Source organism: Mus musculus, chromosome 7, assembly GCF_000001635.26.
Source record: "Mus musculus strain C57BL/6J chromosome 7, GRCm38.p6 C57BL/6J".
Classification (NCBI taxonomy): domain Eukaryota; kingdom Metazoa; phylum Chordata; class Mammalia; order Rodentia; family Muridae; genus Mus; species Mus musculus.
The window spans coordinates 9,005,512-9,031,537 of NC_000073.6; the positions used below are offsets into that span (position 1 = coordinate 9,005,512).

A 26,026-nucleotide genomic window follows, 5' to 3' on the forward strand; every position below is an offset into this window, starting at 1 on the left:
AATCCATCACTGTAATCCATTATATAAACAAACTCAAAGACAAAAACCACATGATCATCTCGTTAGATGCAGAAAAAGCATTTGACAAGATCCAACACCCATTCATGATAAAAGTGTTGGAAAGATCAGGAATTCAAGGCCCATACCTAAACATGATAAAAGCAATCTACAGCCAACCAGTAGCCAACATCAAAGTAAATGGAGAGAAGCTGGAAGCAATCCCACTAAAATCAGGGACTAGACAAGGCTGCCCACTTTCTCCCTACCTTTTCAACATAGTACTTGAAGTATTAGCCAGAGCAATTCGACAACAAAAGGAGATCAAGGGGATACAAATTGGAAAAGAGGAAGTCAAAATATCACTTTTTGCAGATGATATGATAGTATATATAAGTGACCCTAAAAATTCTACCAGAGAATTCCTAAACCTGATAAACAGCTTCGGTGAAGTAGCTGGATATAAAATAAACTCAAACAAGTCAATGGTCTTTCTCTATACAAAGAATAAACAGGCTGAGAAAGAAATTAGTGAATCAACACCCTACTCAATAGTCACAAATAATATAAAATATCTTGGTGTGACTCTAACTAAGGAAGTGAAAGATCTATATGATAAAAACTTCAAATCTCTGAAGAAAGAAATTAAAGAAGATCTCAGAAGATGGAAAGATCTCCCATGCTCATGGATTGGCAGGATCAACATTGTAAAAATGGCTATCTTGCCAAAAAGCAATCTACAGATTCAATGCAATCCCCATCAAAATTCCAACTCAATTCTTCAATGAATTAGAAGGAGCAATTTGCAAATTCATCTGGAATAACAAAAAACCTAGGATAGCAAAAAGTCTTCTCAAGGATAAAAGAACCTCTGGTGGAATCACCATGCCTGACCTAAAGCTTTACTACAGAGCAATTGTGATAAAAACTGCATGGTACTGCAATAGAGACAGACCAGTAGACCAATGGAATAGAATTGAAGACCCAGAAATGAACCCACACACCTATGGTCACTTGATCTTCGACAAGGGAGCTAAAACCATCCAGTGGAAGAAAGACAGCATTTTCAACAATTGGTGCTGGCACAACTGGTTGTTATCATATAGAAGAATGCGCATTGATCCATACTTATCTCCTTGTACTAAGGTCAAATCTAAGTGGATCAAGGAACTTCACATAAAACCAGAGACACTGAATCTCATAGAGGAGAAAGTGGGGAAAAGCCTTGAAGATATGGGCACAGGGGAAAAATTCCTGAACAGAACAGCAATGGCTTGTGCTGTAAGATCGAGAATTGACAAATGGGACCTAATGAAACTCCAAAGTTTCTGCAAGGCAAAAGACACCGTCAATTAGACAAAAAGACCACCAACAGATTGGGAAAGGATCTTTACCTATCCTAAATCAAATAGGGGACTAATATCCAACATATATAAAGAACTCAAGAAGGTGGACTTCAGAAAATCAAATAACCCCATTAAAAAATGGGGCTCAGACCTGAACAAAGAATTCTCACCTGAGGAATACCGAATGGCAGAGAAGCACCTGAAAAAATGTTCAACATCCTTAATCATCAGGGAAATGCAAATCAAAACAACCCTGAGATTCCACCTCACACCAGTCTGAATGTCTAAGATCAAAAATTCAGGTGAAAGCAGATGCTGGCGTGGATGTGGAGAAAGAGGAACACTCCTCCATTGTTGGTGGGATTGCAGGCTTGTACAACCACTCTGGAAATCCGTCTGGCGGTTCCTCAGGAAATTGGACATAGTACTCACAAAATATGTACTCACTGATAAGTGGATATTAGCCCAAAACCTAGGATACCCAAGATATAAGATACAATTTCCTAAACACATGAAACTCAAGAAAAATGAAGACTGAAGTGTGGACACTATGCCCCTCCTTAGAAGTGTGAACAATACACCCTTGGAAGGAGTTACAGAGACAAAGTTTGGAGCTGAGATGAAAGGATGGTCCATGTAGAGACTTCCATATCCAGGGATCCACCCCATAATCAGCATCCAAACGCTGACACCATTGCATACACTAGCAAGATTTTATCGAAAGGACCCAGATGTAGCTGTCTCTTGTGAGACTATGCCGGGGCCTAGCAAACACTGAAGTGGATGCTCACAGTCAGCTAATGGATGGATCACAGGGCTCCTAATGGAGGAGCTAGAGAAAGTAGCCAAGGTGCTAAAGGGATCTGCAACCCTATAGGCGGAACAACATTATGAACTAACCAGTACCCCGGAGCTCTTGACTCTAGCTACATATGTATCAAAAGATGGCCTAGTCGGCCATCACTGGAAAGAGAGGCCCATTGGACATGCATACTTTATATGCCCCAGTACAGGGGAACGCCAGGGCCAAAAAGGGGGAGTGGGTGGTTATGGGGGACGTTTGGTATAGCATTGGAAATGTAAATGAGCTAAATACCTAATAAAAAATGGAAAAAAAAGGTGGTGTGAGACACTCAGTGTGGGTGTTGGAAACCAAACTCAGGTCCTCTACAAGGGCAGTATATCTTCTTAACCACTGTGCCACCTCTCTAGCCCCAGTACTTCTTTAAATCAATGGATTCTTTCACAAACTACGAAGTCACTAAGAGTACCAATAATGAAGAAACGTTGGGAATCTCTACCACTACTATTTGTACATTCAAAACAATAAAAATGGATCATTTCTGAATAAAAAAAAAATAAGTGACCCCCAAAATTCAACTGGAGAACTCCTAAAGCTGATAAACTATTTCACTGAAGTAAACAGACCTAAAATTAACTCAAATAAATCAGTAGCCTTTTTCTACACAAAAGATAAATAGGCTGAGAAACAAAGTAGGGAAACAACACCCTTCAAAATAGTCACAAATAATATAAAATACCTTTCTGTGACTCTACTTAAGGAACTCAAGATCTGCATGATAAGAACTTCAAGTCTGTGAAGAAGGGAATTGAAGATGATCTCAGAAGATGGAGATCTTCCATGTTCATGAAATGGCAGGATTAATATACTAAAAATGGCCATCTTGTCAATAGCAATTTACAGATTCAATGCAATTCACATCAAGTTCCAACTCAATTCTTCAATGTTAGAAAGGACAATTGCAAATTCATCTGGAATAACAAAAACAAAACAAAAAACAACCAAACAAACAACCAAAAAATGAGGATAGAAAAAACTATTTTCAACTATAAAAGAACCTGTGGTAGAATCACCATGAGTGACCTCAAGCTGTACTACAGAGCAATTGTGATTAAAAACTGCATGGTACTGGTACAACAACAGACAGGTAGATCCATGGAATAGAATTGAAGACACAGAAATGAACTCAACATCTATGGTTACTTAATCTTTAACAAAGGAGCTACGATCATCCAGTGGAAATAAGACAGCATTTTGAACAAATGGCACTGGTACAACCAGAAGTTGTCATGTAGAAGAATGTGAATTAATCCATTTTTATATGTTTGTACAAAGATGAAGTCTAAGTGGATCAAGGAACTACACATAAAATCAGAGACAATGACCTTCTAGAGGAGAAAGTAGGGAAGAGTCTCAAAGATATTGGCTCAGGTGGAAAATCCTCAACAACACAAATGGCTTGTGCTGTAAGGTCGAGAATTGACATATGAGACCTCATAAAATTGCAAAGATTCTGTTAGGCAAAGTATGTCAGTAAGACAAAACAGCAACAAACAAATTGGGAAAAGATCTTTACCAACCCTAAATCTGATAGGGGACTAATATCCAATATATATAAAGAATTCTAGAAGCTGTACTCCAGAAAACCAAATAACCTCATTAAAAATTGCAGAACAGACAGAGCTAAACAAAGTATTCTCATCTGAGGAATACCGAATGTCTGAGAAGCACATAAAAAAATGTTCAACATCCTTAATCACCAGGGAAATGCAAATCAAAATAACCCTGAGATTCCACCTCACACCAGTCAGAATGGCTAAGATCAAAAATTCAGGTCATAGAAGATACTGGCGAGAATGTAGTAAAAGAGGAACAGTCCTCCATTGCTGATGGGATTGCGAGCTGGTAAAACCACTCTGGAAATCAGTCTGGTAGTTCCTCAGAAAATTGGCAGACATCATACTACCAGAGGATCCATCAATACCTCACCTGGGCATATACCTAGAAGATGTTCCAACTTGTAATAAGGACGCATGCTCCACTATGTTCATAGCAGCCTTATTTATAATAGCCAGAAAATTGAAAGAACCCGGATGCCCCTCAACAGAAGAATGGATAAAGAAAATGTGGTACATTTACATAAAGGAGTACAACTCAGCTATTAAAAACAATGAATTCATAAAATTCTCAGACAAATGGATGGCTCTGGAGGATATCTTCCTCAGTGAGGTAACCAAATCTCAAAAAAACTCATTTGATATGAACTCACTGATAAGTGGCTATTTTCCCAGAAATTCACAATACCCAAGATACAATTTGCAAAACATGAAATTCAGGAAGAAGGAAGACCAAAGGGTGGGTACATTGATCCTTCTTAGAAGGTGGAACAAAATACCCATGGGAGGAGTTACAGAGACATAGTTTGAATCAGATATCATCCAGATACTGCCCCACCCGGGGATCTATCCCATAAACAACCACCTATGCCAGACACTATGGCAGATTCCAACAAGTGCTTGCTGACAGGAGCCTGATATAGCTGTCCTCTGAGAGGCTCTCCCAGTGCCTGACTGATACAGAATGGGTGTTCACAGTCTTCCATTAGACAGAGCAAAGGATTCATAATGAAGGAGCCAGAGTTAGTACCCAAGGAGCTGAAGAGGTTTACAGCTCCCTAAAAGGAACAACAATATGAACTAACCAGTAACCCCATTGCTCCCTGGGACTAAACAACCAACCAAAGAAAACACAGGGAAGGATTCGTGTGTGCATGTGTAGCAGAGGTTGACCTAATCAGTCATCCATGGGAGGAGTCTCATGGTCCTGTGAAGGTTCTTTGCCCTAGTATAGGGGAATGACTGGGCCAGGAAGCATGGGTGGGTGGGATGGGAAGCAGGGGGAGGGAGGAGTGTATAAGGGATTTTTGGAGTGTAAACTATGATAGGGATAATATTTGAAATGTAAAAAAGAAAATATCTAGTAAAAACGTAATAATTTTATAATAGTTGTATAATAACCCAAGGAAAAACTCAGTTCATCAAAGTTAATGTTAAGGGATTTAACTCCTTATCTATCATACTGCCCACAAATGTCCTTTAAAGACATTGATTTCCTTACAAATGATTACAGGCTAAATCTATCAGTCTCTCATTTATATGTAGCCAAAGGTAAACAAAAATCTTTATGGTAATGTTGGTTTTGTAGTTTACAACACAATTTGAATAACTGTGCAATAATGTTTTCACCCATTACAATGCAGCATAATAAACTGGATGTGTTTATTAATCCCAAATACAGCATTCATCATATTCTACATGTCATGTATCAAAAATTATCCCCAAAATTTAGATATCAAGTCATGTGAATTTTAGAAATGGAGGTGTCTAGATCATGAATGAAGTCTTAAGTAACTTCCTTAGCTGGATTCTTTTAATGTAACAAGTCATCATTTGTCCTCTTCATTAATCTAACACAGGTTTCAAACCTTGATTTACCTATCCAACTCATACGCTCCTGTTGACCTTTGCCATTCTCTGTTCTCCACTGGATCCTACACTTACAAGGTGACTAGAAAATATACAGGGGCATATACTTAAATGTAAAAGAGAATAAGTAAATATTATTAAAATTCAAGATTGGAATTTAGAATAAATGTTATTTTAGAGGAGATCAGTTATTAGAATAAATTTTCTGTATCCATTCCTCTATTGAGGGTCATCCAGGTTCTTTCAATTTTCTGGCTATTATAAATAAGGCTGCTATGAACACAGTGGAGCATGTGTCCATATTACAAGTTGGAATGTCTTCTGGATATATGAACAGGGGAGGGATTGATGGATCCTCCGGTAGTACTATTTCTGCCAATTTTCTGAGGAACTACCAGACTGATTTCCAGAGTGGTTGTACCAGCTCGCAATCCCATCAGCAATGGAGGAGTGTTCCTCTTTTACCACATCCTTGCCAGCATCTGCTAGCACCTGAATTTTTGATCTTAGCCATTCTGACTGGTGTGAGGTTGAATCTCACGGTTGTTTTGATTTGCATTTCCCTGGTGATTAAGGATGTTGAACATTCTTTTATGTGCTTTTCATCCATTTGGTATTCCTCAGTCAAGAATTCTTTGTTTAGTTTTGTCTGTACTCCATTTTTAAATGGGGTTATTTGCTTGTCTGGAGTACAGCTTCTTGAATTCTTTATATATATTGGATATTAATCCCCTATCAGATATAGGATTGGCAAAGATCTTTTCCCAATCTGTTTGTTGCTGTTTTGTCTTACTAACATACTATGCCTAACAGAAGCTTTCCAATTTTATGAGGTCTCATTTGTCAATTCTTGATTTTACAGCACAAGCCACTGCTGTTCTGTTCAGGAATTTTTCCTTTGGAAAATATCTTCGGGGTTTTTCCCCACATTCTCCACTACAAGTTCTAGTGTTTTTTACGTTTTTATAAGACACTATTTATTATATATATATAAACATATATTTATATATTTACATTATATATTAATATTATATATTTATATTATTTCTTTATTATACTTTATATAGGTTGTATGTTATATATTATAGTTATATAATTATATATTCATATTATTTTTATATTAAATGTATATATATATTGTAAATAAGACTTTGGTATATATATTATATATATATTGTATATGACTTTATATTTATATATATTTTATATTATACATTTATATTATTTGTATCTTATAATTTTCTATATATTATAATTACATAATTATAGAAGTATATATTGATATAATTTCTATATTAAATATTTATATATATCATATAAGACAGTAAGTTTTTATAAATTTTTATAAGACACTATTGCCTATGATAGCAACGGTTTCTGACAGAACCCTGATATACCTGTCTCTTGTGAGGCTCTGACAGTGCGTGGCTAATCCGGAAGTGGATGCTCAGTGTCATCTACTGGATGGAACATAGAGCCTCCAATGGAGGAGCTAGAGAATGTACCCAAGGAACTAATGGTTTCTGCAACCGTATAGGAGTAACGATATGAACTATCCAGTACCCGCAGAGCTCATGTCTTTAGCTGCATATTTAGCAGAAGATGGCCTACTCGACCATCATTTGGAGGAGAGGCTCTTGGTCTTATGAAGATTATATTCCCTAGTAGAGGGGAATGCCAGGGTCAGGAAGCAGGAGTGGGTGGGTTGGGGAGCAGGGCAGGGGGAGTGTAGAGGGGACTTTTGGGATAGCATTTGAAATGCAAATAATGAAAATATCTAATTAAAAGATAAATAAAAAAGAATAAATGTGCGTAGAATTCCATTAAACTGTAGTGTGAATATCAAATCTTTCTTTGAAACAATGCCATCTTCCACGAATTTTCAATGAGTAAAATGTGGATGTTAATGAAGAATGTTTTTCTTAAAGGGACAGTGCTAATGATCATATTTCCATGAAGATTGACTCTGGGAAGGGGTTAGTTTTGTTAATGCATTTTAGACCCATTTGGTTCCCTTTATGGGAAGAGAATTGATAAATGTGAAATATTTAGTGTACCCATAAACATTCAATTGTCTTTTCGGAAATGTCATTTTCTAGAAAGCAGCGTAATTAAAGCATCTGTTTCAAATTCTGTTTTCCAGAATTGTCTGAGTCCAGGACCTCAATTAGAACTGCACACAGAGGGCAATCTCTGAAAGAAATTAGGTTCATGCAAATGTCAGTAGGTTTACCTATCCCTTTCATAACTACAATATAAATAGCATGTTGACATATCTACAAACTTATTTTATTTCATTTTTTATTTTTTATCTTTTTTTTAACAGTCTAGTAGTTATCCCCCTCCTGCTCTGCTCCCCTGACTCTTCCACATCTAACATCTCCTCCCCCATCTCCAAGATGATATCCCTACATCCCCAATGCCCAGCACTTCCCAATCCCTGGGGACTTAATTCTGTCTAGGGTTAGGTGTGTCTCTCCCACTGATGCTAGACCAGGCAGCCTTATGCTGCATATTTGTTGGGGGCTTCACATCAGCTGTATGATCTCATTCACATAGTCTATGAACTCTGGTTAGATGCTCAATGTCTGAGAGATCTTGCTTGTCCAGGTTTGTTGAGACTGCTGATGTTTCTATGAGTTGCCCTCCTACTCTGCTTCTTGCAACTATTCCCAATTCTTCCACAGGGGCCCCTGGCTTCTGTCCATTGTTGGATATAATATATTTGTACTTGATGATATCCCTACATCCCCAATGCCCAGCACTTCCCAATCCCTGGGGACTTAATTCTGTCTAGGGTTAGGTGTGTCTCTCCCACTGATGCTAGACCAGGCAGCCTTATGCTGCATATTTGTTGGGGGCTTCACATCAGCTGTATGATCTCATTCACATAGTCTATGAACTCTGGTTAGATGCTCAATGTCTGAGAGATCTTGCTTGTCCAGGTTTGTTGAGACTGCTGATGTTTCTATGAGTTGCCCTCCTACTCTGCTTCTTGCAACTATTCCCAATTCTTCCACAGGGGCCCCTGGCTTCTGTCCATTGTTGGATATAATATATTTGTACTTGACAGCAGAAAAGGAACACTTCCTCCTTAGACAATTGGCCAATCGCTTGAAGAACAGCTGAAAAAAAAAAAGGCAGTATTTTGTTATGTGTGTGCTCCTACTGGAAATCAGAAAATATTTTCTGATTTCATCCTTGCTGATTATTTAGTTAGTCTGTGTTTCTGATTGATTATTTGATTTGGTAGATTGTTTCCATATCTAACCCTGTCTGACCTGTATCTCATTTTTCTACACAAAGTGATGGATTCAACTGCCTTATCAACTTTTTTTTTTGGAAGTTACCATGGGGAAATCTCCATGAGAGCAAAATGATTAATAAGATTGTAATAATTAGAGAGTTTAATTCTGTGAGAGGAAATGAAGCAAGTGAATGAGTTCAAGATTTGTGGACTCTATATAGAAGTTCAGTAGATATGATACTTCATGACATCACTAGAGCAACCAGTGAGAGTGATTCTAAAACTGGACACATTCACTATAACCCAATATTTGGTGGATATGTACCAAATTTACATTTTACATAATTCCTGAATTATTCATTCAGGAATTTGATTTTTCTTTGATCTTTTGGGTAGAATTACTCTCTTTGATGTTTTGGGTAGAATTTCTTTCTGGTCTCATTAAAATGATATAAATCTTGGGTGCAAAAATACATCCAAGCATCCCTGCACTGGATGCCAAGATGGAGAAGATCTCCACAGCAACCATGACCTTGCCCTTGGTGCTATGGTAGACAGGGAGGAAGGTGACACAGACACTGAAGAACACAAGCATGCTGAAGGTCAAGAACTTGGCTTCATTGAATGTGTCAGGCAGATTCTTGGCCAAGAAAGCCACAATGAAGCTTCCAAGTGCCAGGCAGGCCAAGTATCCAAGAACACAGTAGAATGCAGTAACTGAGCCCTTGTTGCACACAATGATGATGTGGCCATGCTGAGAGTGTTCATCAATATCAACAAAGGGAGGAGAAACTGCTAGCCAGATTGCACACAGAACACATTGAAATAGGGAACATATGGGAATAATGTAGTTGGGTGTCCCTGATACAAGGAAGTGTCTCAATCTTCTCCCTGGGTCTGTGACTTTGAAGGCGAGAACCACAGTGACTGTTTTCGCCAGAACTGTGGAAACAGCCACAGTGAATACAATTCCAAATGTGATTTGTTGTAAGACACAGGTGGCTCTGTTAGGATGGCCAATGAAGAAAAAGGAACACAGAAAACAGGACATGAGTGATAGCAATAATATGTAGCTGAGGATTCTGTTATTGGCCTTCACAATAGGTGTGTCATGGTGCTTCACAAAGACACAAAGTACCACAGCTGTGAATGCAGAGAAACAGAAGGCCATTAAGGCAAGTACCATCCCCAAGGGGTCTTCATAGCTTAGAAAGGTGACACCTTTTTTAATACATTTGTTCTGTTCTGTGTTGGCATATTGGTATTCTGGACAATTCACACATTGATCCATATCTGATTTCCAAAGGAAAACTTAGTTAGGTCTGCTTAAGAAATATTATTGTCAATGTTTTTCAAGTAAGGGTAATGAAAGAAGTCTTGCAATGCTGCCTTTGATGCTGAGAATGTAATGTGAAGGAAATTGCTGCTGAGCATTGCTTTCAATTCATAATGTCCATAAAAATTTAAAGGAAAGAAAACCAAGCAATTTTTTTCTTAGTCTAGTTAACGTTTTGTATCACTTATGATGTTATTAGAAAGGGGTTTGTGGAGTGTGTCGGTGACAGGGGAACCAAGCCCTGAGGACCAGCAAAAGGAATATAAACAGGTAACCTCAAGTAATAGGAGGGTGGGTGGACCCACCAAAATGCACCAGAGTCTTGGGATGTCCCAGACCTTAGATGAAATGTACTACATTAGATAGAGGGAACTTAAAGAGCCCACCTCCAGCGGGAAGACAAGACATCAAGTGAGTGATGGGGTTCCCATCCCATAGTCACATCTCTGACCCATAATTGTTCCTGTCTGAATGCAAGGATGAAATGGAGAGGAGCCTGAGGAAAAGAAGGTCCAATGACAGGCCCAAAGTGGGATCTAGGTCAAGAGGAGGTCCTATGGCCTCACATTTTACTGAGGCTCTGGAGCACTCACAAAAAGGATCTATCATGACTGCCCTCCTAAATAGTTATTTGCACCCAAACAATGGTCAGAAGCAACTATCCCTTGAATTAGGGAAGGCTTAAAGCAGCTCAGGGGAAAGGATATCTTTCAGAAAGACCAGCACTCTAAATTAATCTGGACCCCAGAGATCTCTCAGACACTGGATAATCAAACAGAGAGCATACACCAGTTGATATGGGTCCCTCAATTCATATACAGGAGAGGACTACCATGTCTTTGATCATACAGAAATGATGCACTTAACACTCAAAAGCCTGGAGGCCATAAGGAATTTAGAGGTCAGGTGTGGGGGAGGATGGGGGGATCAACATGAAGACAGTTGGGGTGGGGAGAATGTGTGGAATGTGAAGTATTGGATGGTGTATGTGGGCGCAGGGAATGGAATATGAAATGTAAAATAAAAAATAATGTTATAGAACGCAAAAATGTCCTTAGCCATTTTTTTGTTCTATGTTGATAGCAAGTAGATTATTTAAATCAGTGAAAATACATTCATAAACCACAATGTTGTTTGGTCTATTTTATAACTACAAAACACTACACTTACTGTTTTCTGAGATCACTGACTATTTTATGAATTTATTCCCTGTGACACATTGAGTCTCTGTCCTCTACTGGGACAAGAAGTATAAGAGCTACTCAAGAATTCACTAGCTCAAACTCCTTGATTAGAAACAACACTAAATTAAACAGATCTGCTGTGTGTATGTGTAAATATTGATATGTGTGTGCACATGCCAAAGTAGCACTTGCATTATTGAATTTAAGTGATTCCTGTAACAAATGATATGAAGAAGTTTGAATATGAGAGAAAATATAATGCTTATGTTTGAATAGCAGGAAATGTTAATGAAATAAGCCCTAAGAAGTATCCTCCTCTGGCAATAATTAATCAAAAGTTCTGGTTATTGTTCATGAGATGCACTAATTTTAGCACTGAAGGAAAAAATTATCTCTGTAGATACTTTGTGCTAAAAGATCCTTCATGGTCCTCTTAATAGTGCATACTTAGCATTTTCTCATATATTTGTATTTTTTTGTCTTCTATATTAATCTTACAGAGAACATAGATTTTGCACCTAGCAGTCTCATGAGCTAATCCAGCAGATTAGAGGTTATATTCAGTTCTTCATGGGCTCCTATTGTGACTGAAATCTAATGTAAACGTAGTTTTACGATAGATTATTTATTTGGAAATTCTTGGGCAGAATTCTTGCAAATTGCAGTTATATTTTCTAAAGTATTTCTTTATGAAATATAATCTTCCATGAATTTGCAATAAGTCAAGATGAGGGTTAAGTCACAGGATATGTTGTTTGTTTTTGCAAGACTTTTTTTAAAGGATTTTTGTATCTACAACTAGTAAATTTGATAAGTAATATATTTTATATCTGCAGTTTCCTTTGAGTTGACTTCATCATCCCAGTGTGGACCAAGAGAAATCCATATTTGTAATATTTATCAGAGCAGCAAACACTCACTTGTCTCATTAGAAATTTCATTTTCAGGGCAGGGCCTGCAAACAAAACAGCAGGCTGCCATTCCCTCCTTCCACAATCTTCTGAATCCAGGACTACATTCCGCACTGCACACAGAGGATGGCATCTGAGAAAAAATTAGACATATGCTGATAACGAGTTTCATATATTTCGTTTATGTTTTATATTAGCACTTTAAGATTTCAATAAGCTCATTTTTGCACACTATCTGATTGAAATTTCCCTATGTCCATTATTTAGTGGCCAGATATGAATATTGGAAATGCATTGAGGAAATGTTGTATAGTTTCTAAGTGTCTAGTAATTCAGGAAAAACAGCTGATTTTTGAGCTGTGTGTAAAAACTACAGAAGTTTCAACCTGTTGCTTTTCAGTTAATTATGTTCAACTTGGTACTAAGTACTGTGAACAAACAGAGGAAACTTAGCAGATATTCTCTCAGCCAACACTAGCCTGTCCTCATCTTTGAAGATTTTCTTAATTGGTAATTGATATAGGAGTGCCCATCTCACTGTGGGCAGTTGGGCCAGTAAGTAGTCTTCTTTTAAGATCTATTCTTTAGTTCCAGTTTCCAGATATCCACACTTGTCTTTCTAGGACTATAGGCCATATCTCAAATCACACCTTCATTCTCACTTTGCTGATTATCAAAGTTTGATTAAAGCAACAGAGAAGCAAGTTAGTATTTGAAATATTTGAAACAGGAAAAACATGTCCTTAAGTCACAGATAACTATGGCATCAAATAAATTACTATTGCAAAGCATGAGAAACTGTATATAAAAAACAGTGGACTATGCAGACACTGGTTTAATATGGTTGGAAATGATATGTTAATGTGTAGTGACTTTGAATATGGAGTGTTCCATGACATCAAAATGCTCTACATTGGCTTCAAATGCTGGAAAAAGGCTAGATACAAATTAGATTGTTAAAATTTAATTGAAGATGTGAAGCATTCTTTCTATGTTTTTGGTTTTGTTGAAACAGGATCTTACCATGAAGTACACTAACATTACCAATGAAGATGAAAGTATATTTTCTCTTTTCTCCCATCATTTTCTTTAAATGTATGTCAACCCTTTGTAATATTTGAAAGACTATTTTGAGTTAGAGTAAGGAAACTGGGCATACCTTTGTACTTTATGTTAATTTATTTTAAGGTAGTGTTTCCATATCACACATGGCTGGTTTGTACTCACAATATAGGGCAGACTGTCAAGAAACAGACAGAGATTTCCAGATTTCTGCCTCTAAAGTGCTTGGATAAAACATGAAACCACAAAAACAACCTGACATTATTTCTGATTTTCATGGATAATAACTTTCTCTTCATGTATTATAGTATTGTCATTAGTTTTGTGAAAGAAATTGTTTTATATCAATAAGTGTTCCTTCTGTTCTATCACTATTTTTGTTTCTTTATCTCTAAATGAATTTTGGACTTGGTTAAGAGCCATTTCTGAAGGTTTTTGTAAAATAATGTAATTCCATATTTTGTGGTGTACTACATTTAATGGATCTACAGATATTGAACTATACTTGCATCCCTGGAATAAATTCTCCCTGGAGAAAGAGAATAGTGGAAGGGGAAAAATAAGAGAAGAATCAGGTATGAGAGGAGGTGAAAGATATGTACAAAGGTCAGGAAATTGAACAGAGGTGTGTAGCAACTAGGGACAGGGAACTGTTTGTAGCAACCAGAAAGTCCCAGATGCCAGGAAATCAAGAGCATTCCAGGACCTACAGCGATGATATTAGCTGAAATATCCCAGAATCAGGAAGGAGAATCGGTCGAGTCAATAGCCAGAGGTTAGGCATGGCCCCCAGTTGAGGGATAGGGCCACCCACACACCTACAAAATTTTAACTCAGAATTGTTCCTATCTATTGGAAATAATGGGACAAAGAGAAGATCAGAGACTGAATTAAAGGCCACACACAGCCTGCCCCACCTGAAGATCCATCACAAATGCAGATACCAAACCCAGACACTATTGTGGATGGCAAGAAGTGCTTGTGGAAAGGAGACTGATACAGCTGTCTCCTAGGAGGCTCTGCCAGATCCTGACCAATACAGATGTGGATGCTCACAGTCAACCATTAGACTGAGCACAGGGACTCAATGGAGGTGTTAGGGGAAGGACTGAAGTAGTTAAAGCTTCCTATCTGTCATCAATGGAAGGGGAGTCCCTTGGTCCTGTGAAGGCTTGATTCCCCAGTGTAGAGGAATGCTTGGGTGCTGAAGCAGGAGTAGGTAGGTGGGTAGGGGAGCACCTTCACAGAAGCAGGGTAAGGGGGGATGTTATAGTGGATTTGCAGAGGGGAAACAGTGAAAGGGGACAAAATTTGAAATGTAAACAAATGAAATCTCCAATTTATAAAATTGAAAAAATCCACAAATACAAAATCACCATAAAAATGGGAGTATATTTCATGGGTAGCTTCTAGCCTAACACATAGTAGGTTCAATCTTCAACCCTAATAATGTAATAAACAACTGTAATATAAAAGCAGTTTTATTTAGTAAGGCTTTACATGTCATACTTCTATTAAGCTAAAGGCAGCTGGGCAGTGATGGTGCATGCCTTTAATTGAAGCTTTTGGGAAGAAGAGGCAGGCAGATTTCTGAGTTTATGGCCAGCATGGTCTACAGAGTGAGTTCCAGGACAGCCAGGACTATACAGAGAAATACTGTCTCAAAAATAGTAAAACAAAAAATCAAAACAAAATAAAACCCAAAACAGAAACCAAAAAACAAAGCAAAAGGCATTAATGTTTTTTAAGAGCCAAACAATAATCAGTTTATATGCTCTTATAAACATGTTAGTTTATAGTATTATGTTCAGACTATTGTCATGCTTATTGAAAATTGTTAACCTAATTTTACATCATGAATAGAGCTATAAAATACTAATTTTTATAACTTTCTTATTTAAACATGAATCTTAATGTATTCATTTGCTGACAATTAACATAGAAGTTTGTAACAAAAATCAAGATAACTATTCTTTAGAGCACCACTCTACTATAATGAGACCTTGAAGGGAAAAAGTCCAATAGGGAAGTAAAAATCAAGCATAAACCACCACTTAAGAAGACCTGATGAAAACTTTGCGATGCTTCAGGTAGAGAAAGCTCAGAATAAGAGCTCACTCAGAATGTCTGGAGAAAGAATGTATGTCAAAAGATAATTCCTCATTCCTACATTCCTGTAGTAGGTCATGCAATTATGTTTTAAATGTGAGAAATAAAGAAAGATTTAGGATATACAACTTGAAAATTAACCCTGATAATAAAACTAGGTTTGTTTTTGTCTTTAGCCTCTTTTAAAAAGTATACCAGTTGAATGTTAGGAATATAATTGCATTTTTTTTTACAAAAGCCCTACTATATATCAGTTACAAAGGTAAAAATAATATATATATATATATATATATATATAAACTTGCTGTTTACTCACTGTTTCTCCATATAAAATATTTAAGTATACTGTGATAAATGAGGCTTATATGTCCATGCAGTGTGCCACATGGACACATATAAGGGATATCTAACTCTCATTTATGGTCAAGTAGTACTTCCTAAATATGTTATAAGAAGCACAACTCCAAAAATGATTATTTTCTGAGTTAATGATAGGAAGTTGACAAAAATCCAAAATAGGGAAAAGAATGAGCAATCCAGGAGTATCAGTAGTTTTTGAGGAATATTTACTCAAATATATTAGCAAGCATAACTGAGAATTGATCTCATCCCAGAAACCTCAAAAATCCTGTCTACAATAGATGGAATAGTCAAGTGGAAACAATGAGTTGGTCTCATTTGGATCAAATGTCAATGTGATTGTATTATAACTCTTATGCTCCCAAGGCCTGAGGACATTCAGTTTACATAAGATTAATTTCCAGCTAGAGGAACAGCATTTGTGAGTCACAAAAATTTTCTTATTGTCCCTTGTATTTGGGAATTGTGTTATGTTCAATCAGTGATAAAAGAAGATACCAACACAGTTTGACTACCAGATTTTTGTGTTTTGGCTGGCAAGGACAATCTATTTCAGGGTTTTTATGTAGAATTCTCATTGACATATAACTTGATTTTGTCCAAGGAATTCCGTTTGGAGTTTGACATTAATAGTTTATAGGAGCATCTTATTATGTTTATCACATGTAAATATGGAATAAATAACTGGCATTAATAATTCCATATGTTCTGATTATAGAATTTACAATTTAAAGTATAGTGTTCTTAGTACTAAACCTGGAATAAATATCACTGAATTGTCTATCACTAACTCATGCTTTACTCACTACTATTCATATGAGGTATGAGGTCGGATTTCCTGGTCTTTTCACCTAGTATCGTTTCATACAACTACTTACCATAATGTATATGCAAATTTTGTCCTATTATGATGGCTTAGATTTTGTTTAATCTTGTTTTATTTTAGTATTCTCCTATAGAATCCTGTTATTTTCTAATGAGTGACAGAAAGTGGATCTGATGGAAAAGGCAGTTGGGAAGTAAATAGCAATATTAACTAAGATATATTTGCCAGCAAAGCTGACAGTTGGTCACATTCCAATAGAAGGGAGTGAAACTGTAATTAGGATATATTATGTGAGGATAACAATTTTTTTCAAAAAATAAAACAATCACAATTTCAAAAAAATTCTCTCTGTTCTCAGAGAATGATCTTTCTGTTGTGTGTTGTGTTCTTTTGTTACGTGTTTTTGTCAAGTATTATTCCATACATATGTATCAAATTCTTGAATTACCTTTTTCCCCCTTATTAAACATTATAATGTTTTTCTCCAGTTTTTTAAGAAAGAAAAGTTCTTCTCTTGTATATGAATGTGTCTTCCTACCCTCTGCAGGCAACTTAGGAATGCCTTAAAAAATAAATCAGCCTCGTTGACCTTGATTTCATTTAGAGAACATTAACAAAATTGTTCAGTTATAACAGAAAATTATTTGTTGCTTTTGCTTAGTTGCTGTTTTTTCTGTATTTGAGGTGTGTTAATAGTCATTTGTTTGTTTGTTGCTCTAGTGCTGTCTATAGGCTCCTTTGACCTTCTGTTCATCTTACTTACTAAGTGTGAAGGGATTCTTCCATATTATTAAAAAGTGCTGTTCTTGAGAATATGAATTTCTATAGTTGTGTTCATTAGTGATTGTGGTGAGTGTCCTCTTATTACATGGGAAACAATTTTGGATACAATGACAAGAGTTAGCTATTATGACTGTTGTTATTTCATAACTTTAATATTAGACTCTATCATATGAATATCTGTTCCAGAGGTTTAATTAAGGGAGGAGATTACATTGTCAAAAGAGCAATTATATGAGGAAAAATATGTTAAAGGAAAGAATATCAAACAGTGGTGAAGAACAGTTTTTTATTTATTAAATGTCAGATAATGGTTCTGATATAACAAAGGTATATTTTATGCATGTTTGAAATCTTCAAATTGGTAAAAATGTCAAAAATAAAAAAAATTATACAGGAGACTAGAAATTGGTTTCTGATGTGACATAATTGTTCATTTCAATATGTTGCCATGAATCCACTTGACACTGTTTACTGCTGTATATAACAAACCAGTAAGTTAGTATACACTAACCTTTCTACTTCCTGTGGCCACCTCAAGCATGTCTACATATAAGTGAAAGTTTCGACCATGTGAAAAATATGGGCTGAACTTTCCTAACTTCACCTTAATCCCAAGGTGTTGTGAGAGATTCTCAAAATGAAAAATGTCATAGTCTTCCTGTATTATTACTCTTTCTTTCATAATCAATTTGTCCCCAACAGGATTAGTGAAGTGGATCTTTCTAAGAAAGGAGTTTACCTAAAATACAAGCATTACCCTATTATGTATATAAAATTCCTTCAAGTCATAAAATGCATTCTGATTTTATAGCAAAGGCAACTATGTTTAAAAAAGACAGAAAGAGAGAAATCACAACAAAGCAATTGGATAAATAAAATTATCATAATATTACAAGAATTTCAATTCTCTCAGTGAAGAATACCAAACACAGAAAAAAAGAAAAATCAAACACAGGTATGCAACACATACACATTAACACTGAGAGAGGCTCACATCTTTTCTAAGTCACGAATATAAAATACAGTTATATATTTATTTAAAAACAAATAAACATACATGTTGAGAAACATGTGTAAATATTCAGGACCATAAAAGACAAACATATTCACTCAAAAAAAAAAAAAACACAGACATGAACTCACAAAAAAGAATACACTGGCACAATACAACCTCACACACACACACACACACACACACACACACAAACACACACACACACACACTGACATCAAACACTGGGAGAGGCATAAATATATAAGCACCAGCCATGAATAATATTGACACACAGAGAAATTTATACTCAAACCTAAATACAAAAAGGCAGGCAAAGTCCATGCCAAATACAAAGAAATAGGCAGACTCATACAGAGTAAAGCAGGTACAAATCTGTATAAGTACATATAAACACTCACAAAATACATACAATGTAAACAAAGAAACCTACTCTGACAAAACCACAAAGAAACATATGCACATATATGAACAAACACTTATAGAAAGAAATTCATACATAGAAAAAATTGTTGCTTACTTCCACTTTCATATAGACATAAACATGTATGTTGAAAGTATCAGAAATATAAACACAGATACACAGAAAGAGTAGAAAATATACATATACACAGTGAGAAACATACATTCACACATATAAACATTTTTCTACAGACAGAACTAAATACCAACACTATTTCTTGTTTAGTTACTCTCAGAAAACACAGATGTTCTCCAGAGCCTATACCTTTGGCAGAATCACTGGAGACCACTCCTTAAAATGATTTCCATATGACTGAAAAATATAGATAAATAATCATCTTCTCATCACGGAGAAAATTAATGAGTAAGGACAGTTTATATCCAATATTGGAAGGGGTATGCTAATGGATATTCACATGCTCTGTATAAAACCACCCATTTTCATTTCTAGTCTATGAATTCTTTTTCCATTCACATTCATAATAATCTCTAGATTGCCTTTCTTTAAGGAAAAATATTCAGAAACCTATTATTTTGGAAAATATTTCCTATTTCTTTAAATCTGGGCATCTGAGAGACTCTAAACATTTCTGCAATTGAAAACACCATACCTCGCCCAATAGAAGAAACTTTACCTTCAAGCAGTGAGAACTGGCTCCTTTCCCATTGTCTACTGCCTGATTATCAACCTGCTGCAAATTCATCTCATGGAGTGCATGGGCTATGGCATACACAGCATTGTATATGTTATGACTACTCTCACTAAAGGCCATGTCAAATTTCTGTTCCATTAGCCAATCAAATGAGGCATTGGATGAATTGCTCTTCAGCATTTTACAGTTAGATGCTAAGGATTCATATTTAAAGTATTTCCACTCTGGCATTACTAGATATAAATCTTTGCTTCTGAGATGGAACCAAGTCTGTACAAAATTTTTAAAGCCAGAAATCCCACCATGGTGGGGTAGGAAAGTAAGTGATCCATAGAATGTGCCATGAGTTATGTCTCTCTTACTGGTAGGGAAATTCCATTGCTTTGTGGTGATCCATATTCTCCGTAAAACTGGAGGTTCCCACATTCTGAAGATCAAATCAATGAAATTGATTGTTTCCTCATAAATGATGATAACATTTGAGGATGACATCACAATTTGTTGGTAGTACATTTCAGTTTTTTGTTCTAATAAAATGTCATCAACAGAGATCATTTTCACAAAGGCAAAGCAAATTTCCTTGTTTCCACTCTGTTTTTTCAACTCTAAAAGAAATTGGTTTCCTTGATCATCATCTGGGATGAGAAGGCCAATCCAATTCCAGTTGAAGTAATGTATGAAGGAGACCATTGCCAATGCTAGAGATGTGTCCTTTGGGGCCATCTGATAGAGATAGGGATATTGTTCATCATCACTGAAGGTAGAATGGAAAGGTCCATAGGTAAGCTGAAGGATCTACAACACAGAGAGCACCATGAGGTGTAGTGCAATTTGTAATCATATTTACCTGCAAACTGTTGATTACCTGTGAAGTTTTATCTCTAATTCAAATGTGCAAACATTGGAAGCCTGGCACATCCACTTCTAATGGGAACAGCAAGCATAGCTGTTTGACAAGAAGTAAAAAATGTATTTGCATGTTATAATATCTTCCTTTCTATCTTTCAGTTTTAATCTTGATATCCATGTTTTCAATGTTTGAAGGGATTTTGATACTTTTACAATTTGGGGATATTTGATTAATATTTTTTTAAAGAAGGTGTTTATGCTATAATCCAGGATTCCTTCTATGATTGAGCAGGAGAGTCCTGTACATAATACTGATTTAGCATTTTGAAGAGATATTCTTATATTGCCCTACTTGAAGGTAATATTGTACACTACAGTTTTGATTCACATAAAAATGCCAGAGATCTCTTATTTAGACTAAGGTTCTGAAATATTCTGGCAATGTCTGCCTCTGTGCCTCTTCATGAGACAGATAATAGGATCAAAGAAAGTGTAAAAATTTAAACAAGATTTGGCACCCTAAAAGTGTTAGCAGCAAATCAGATTAGAAAAAAACTCATACCCAGGTAATTATAGGGCAAAATAAATCAGACTATAAGTTGTACCTCTTGACGAAAATATACAGAAATAAAGTTAGTTTGGATGAAGTTATCTCCTATATCCAAAATGTCTTATAATGATGGATAAACAATAGTGCAGAAAAATATGAAAGGATTATGTATCAGCTCCACATAACCCCTATTTCTTAGAGAAGTTCACTTGTGAAGTTCTAATCTTGTATTTTATGGCATGGAAACAACAGAAAATAAAAAAAAACCACTATATAAGACATAGCAATAAATTTCACAGAGATATAGAATTATTATATTATTGAAGAAAAGGACTTACTATATCTACAACACTATGGGCCTGAATTCTTTGCCAGAGATCTAATGCCAATTTAAATTCTGACTCTAAATAGTTATACACTCACAGGTAGTCAAATGGCGAACTCCACATACTGGATTGGAGTTTTTCATCCTTTCTCGTTGCTAAAATGTCATGAGTAGCCAGGCTAAGAATGGTATTTCAAGCCTTTGAAAAAAAAAAAAAAAAAAAAAAAAAAAACTCCAGATATTTAAATGCTGGGTTATAGAGACATGTTGATAAAATTTATTTCTGTTTCTTCACAGTTTATCTCTGATGACGAAATTTATATCACTACCATGATTGTAAATAATAATGCTGTTATTTCAGTTTACCAATGATAATGTAAAATTGTGACCAAGAGAAGATCACACCTATCTGGGGACAGAAATAATATGCTCTATATCTTGGAACAGCACGAACAAATCTCTGCTTGCTGAGCTTGGTATAAATAATGAAACACTCTGACTGATAGTCAGTCAAGGCTGTAAGATTCTCTCTTCCACCATGACCGACTTAATTCTACATGGCCTTCTCTATTCCTCCTTGAAGGTATCTGTCAACTTCTGGTGGTAGTCCCTAGTTGAAAGCCTATCATATTTCTGAATAGTAAGTATCCTGGAACTACCTAGATTGACATAACCATAAGTCCAACCACATCCATTAACTTTCTTAATAGCTATCAAAGTCCCCCAAAGAGACATGATGTTAAGAATTACTGGACGATGATAACTCACACGTGGAGATAAGAAGCTGTCCAGGAAGTTCCAGAAACTTAAAGATACCTCCCAATTGGGTCCTGTAAGCAGAAACGAACACATACTCTCTTCATTACAGAAATAGTTTGGGATAGGGCTTTGTTTTTTTTTATGTAATAAATATGGTGTAGGTATTCCAGTTTTTCCATCACAACGGCCCAAAGTGTATCTTATGATCAAAGACATATTTGGTAAAAGATCAGGATTCCTGTTGATTTCATCCATTGAAAAGACCAATGCCAAAGCATATTTGTGGTTTTTAGTTGTTTTTCTGTAAAAGAGTACAGTGTTTATTATGGACAGATGATTATACGTGAATATTTGTAGTCAGTGGAAGTTCTATGCTATACTGGAAATTTCTGCATCTGACATCTAAAGACTGGAACAAATGACTTTGTTGTGAGATTGGATTGACAGAAGAACCTGGAATATAGAAAGCACTTTAAAAGTTCATGATGTTGTTGGTCCCATAAATAAGAGATGGTATTGACCTCATCCACAGAGATAATTTCCATTTTTGTTTTTGAGTGCTTGATCAGAAGGTAAAGAGAAAACCACAGATATTGACAAAACAGTAATTTTGATCATGTCTTCGTTTTGAAATTATTGAGCAATATAAAAAACTTGTTATTTGAGCCACTGAGTTTATATTTTCTTGTGAAATTAACTGAATTTGTTAAGGAAGTAAAAACATGATTTATCAATGCCTAATGGTCTTTCTCCAGCAACATTTGATTCCTGTACTTACAATTACTTATAATTAGTGGTCAAAATTCTTGATGTGTCCCCTCATATCTATACTCATCTTGTTATTTTTTTCAATCTTAATGGAAAGAAAATCTTTTAGAAAGATTTATTTTAAATAAATTCAAAAATCAAATATGAATTTGGTAATTGATACATGTCAATGATTAAGGTTGTATATATTTGAGCAAGGATTATTTAGGTTATAAGATTGCAATACATCTAAATGTTTTACAAGATACCGTGCTGTAGACTACCCTCAGTTCAAACGCACAGGTATGTAGTAGACCAAGGTATTTAGTGCAGAGATTAAGGGCTTGTCCCACCACCAATGTATCTTCCTACTACTTTTTATTTACAAAATAATTGATGTATTCACTCTGAGTACTTCATTCAGTATAAATTAATTTATAGGAAATATATTTGACAACCTTTCCAGGTACAGTAAAACAATACTAGCATCCTATTGAGAACTAGGAAAATAAGGAATTTGCAGTATAATTTGTATATGCCAGTATTATATGCTTATAAAATGAAGAGATTTTGGTGTAAATTTCTAGAATATGTTCTTTTTTGTTAAAAGAAAAAAGTGGGCCACTAGGCAATGGGAATGAAATAATACCATGTTGAGATTGTTGATGTTTATGTAGAGAAAAATGTTTCCTTTTTCATCCTTGTCATTTCATATAATCTTATGAATAAACACTAAATATGCACCTACATATTTAATGAATGAAATGAAGTAAATTCAATTAGGCTTTCACTAAAAATTATACAACTATTGTGTTTTCATTCTATAACCAATAAAATGGGTCATGTTTGAATATTCTTTATTACCACACACACACACAAAATCTCAATTAAAATTTTACTAATATAGAAAAGGAATTTGAGACTAGACATTGTACAATTCTCAAACTACTTCCTACAAATAAACTTTAGGAAACATCAGTTACTTAAGCTGTCTGTGTAGCCTAGTAGTCTAAAGGGCTGTGTATTAAAGAAATGATCAGCAATCCACAAAAAATGGGTATTGATACAACATTGAGAACATGTGTACTAATATTTACTAAAATTATTGAAAGAAGTTTCACAAGATTTAAATGTTTTAAAAGGGTCAGAAATTAGCCAACTTAGACATGAAAATAGAGAAGATATTTCCCTTAATGACAAAAAAAAAAAAAAAAAAAAAAAAAAAAAACCTAATAGAAAGCTCCCGGTATTACTGTTCTCAAATGTTCCAACTATCCCACAATACAACTGTCACCCATGCCAGTGACAAGGGACATAAGCAGTAACCACTGTTATTGATACTCTGACTATTCAAGGAGTGTAATCATATCACTGGATTCCATATGTTCCAAGTATGGTTTATTCTAAAGAGAGAGTCCTGAGCTGAACTTTATCAAACATAAAAGCCAGTAATTTTGCATGAACAGTGTGAAGCATGAAGCCACAGTGCTTTTATATTTTATCTTTTAAAACAATTTGCTGTCTTAACTCCCAATGAGGTAAATATTCCTTGCTCATATACATACAAAATAATCAATCCAGGCATTGATACGAAATAGGAATTTCTGAGTGTAAAGATTGCTTTCTAAACCTGATGAAGCTTTCAAAATCAATAAGTGACCACACACAATAAATTTGAGAGAGTAAGTTTGTATGTATGTAAAGTTTTTGACAACTATATGTACCACAAATATTACTGGAACCAGCATCAGCATATGCTCTAGGAGCAACACACTTATGGAAAGACTGTCAGCACAGTTCATGAGCATTTATTTACATTAACTTGAGATAAAACATAATGCAATATTACAGGATCAATGTCAATGCCATCACTGTCTAGAGTGCAATATAAACTGTCAAAAGGCAGGCTATATGTTAAGGATCAATGTAGATATTCCTTTATTCCTAAGCTTCCAACCTTTAAATCAGAAGCCACCTGAAAGAAAACCAAAACCTGAACTGGATTCATTAAAAGGAGAAAATAGGATCGAAAATGTAAAGGAATTAAGGTTGGTTCTTGGTGTTCAGACTTAGCAACAGGACAGAAGTCTAAAGAATTTGACTAATATCCTCGGGGCACTCAAGAAGTACTGAAGTTGTCATTTCAATTTGAAACTCAAATTTACTTACAGGAAATTCAGAGTCTTGTTGAAATAATCTTTCTCAATAGGTTTCTGAACTGCTGCCAGGATGAAAGCACAAGTTAATCCCAAATATTCATCCTGAATTTCATTCAAATTTATTCTCCAAAAGCACCTGGGATCAATAAAGTTGGCCATGAAAAGTGGAATGTTAAGGAAGAAGAAGACTCCCATCAAAGTTAACATATTTTTCCTGCGTTAAATCTGGGCAGTGTAGATTGTGATGAGCCATGCATATCAGCACATCAAATTTCTGCTTGCATTTATTTCTTTGTGCAAAGGTGAGGTTTATTGCATATTCATGACTCATTCTATTTTCAGGTTTCTCCTCAGCCCTGGAAGAAACTTAAATACTTTCTTCCCTGGGGCTCTGCATCTGGTGTCCACAGCCCATTTAATAAACACATGTAGGTAAATACTTAGGAGGATAATTCATTCTCAGTCTCCATGATATCATTCATGTTTGTGAATCTGTGGAAGGAAACCCCCTGTGTTCAAATTTAGTCCTTGGAAAGTTTCAACAATCAGCTTATGTGAACACAGTTAGAAATGATGTCAGTGGATTGTATCACATTATTCACAGTGAGACATCCAGTAATAGCAAAACTGGACCTACTGAGAACACACAGGACACTTTATTACACAGTCCAAGTCATGCAGAGGCAGACTCATGTTTATAGTCACTGAGATCCACAGACCATGTACAGTGTGGACTATGTCACTAAGTGACAGAAATATATAAACAAGCCCTGTGCTTCCATTATCTTGAAAATCTATAAACAGATCAATTCTCAAGTATATGTAATCCAGCTTTATCTGAAATCATACATTCTTCACATATCCACCGTTAATTTACATGGTAAAGATTGAGTATTAAAGGCTCAACAAGACCCATTAAATATGCCATGCTTTTTTCTTTATTTCCAATAAAATAAAAGTCACTCCACGTTCCAAAAAATAGTTAGTAATGAAAAAAATCACGTTAATATTTGAGTTCCAAACCATTATCTTCCTCCCACGTGCTCAATTTTTTTTCTACTT

At 35.6% G+C, this 26,026-nt stretch overlaps 1 protein-coding gene across 2 annotated transcripts; it reads right to left on the bottom strand.

The window, feature by feature from the left end:
* Positions 1 to 9,238: 9,238 nt before the first annotated feature.
* Vmn2r39 (vomeronasal 2, receptor 39) lies at positions 9,239 to 25,171 on the bottom strand. Of its 2 annotated transcripts, none has more exons than XM_030242800.1 (6): positions 24,975 to 25,171; positions 22,116 to 22,359; positions 19,558 to 20,370; positions 17,960 to 18,187; positions 12,318 to 12,441; positions 9,239 to 10,170 (listed from the first exon to the last, which is right to left on the bottom strand). In XM_030242800.1, exons 1-6 carry the CDS (start codon positions 25,169 to 25,171, stop codon positions 9,239 to 9,241), a joined length of 2,538 nt encoding a protein of 845 aa, XP_030098660.1. The 2 variants fall into 2 exon arrangements, with proteins under 2 accessions (XP_030098660.1, NP_001098541.1); NM_001105071.1 differs by having other exon boundaries at positions 22,068 to 22,359.
* Between the last annotated feature and the right edge of the window lie 855 nt (positions 25,172 to 26,026).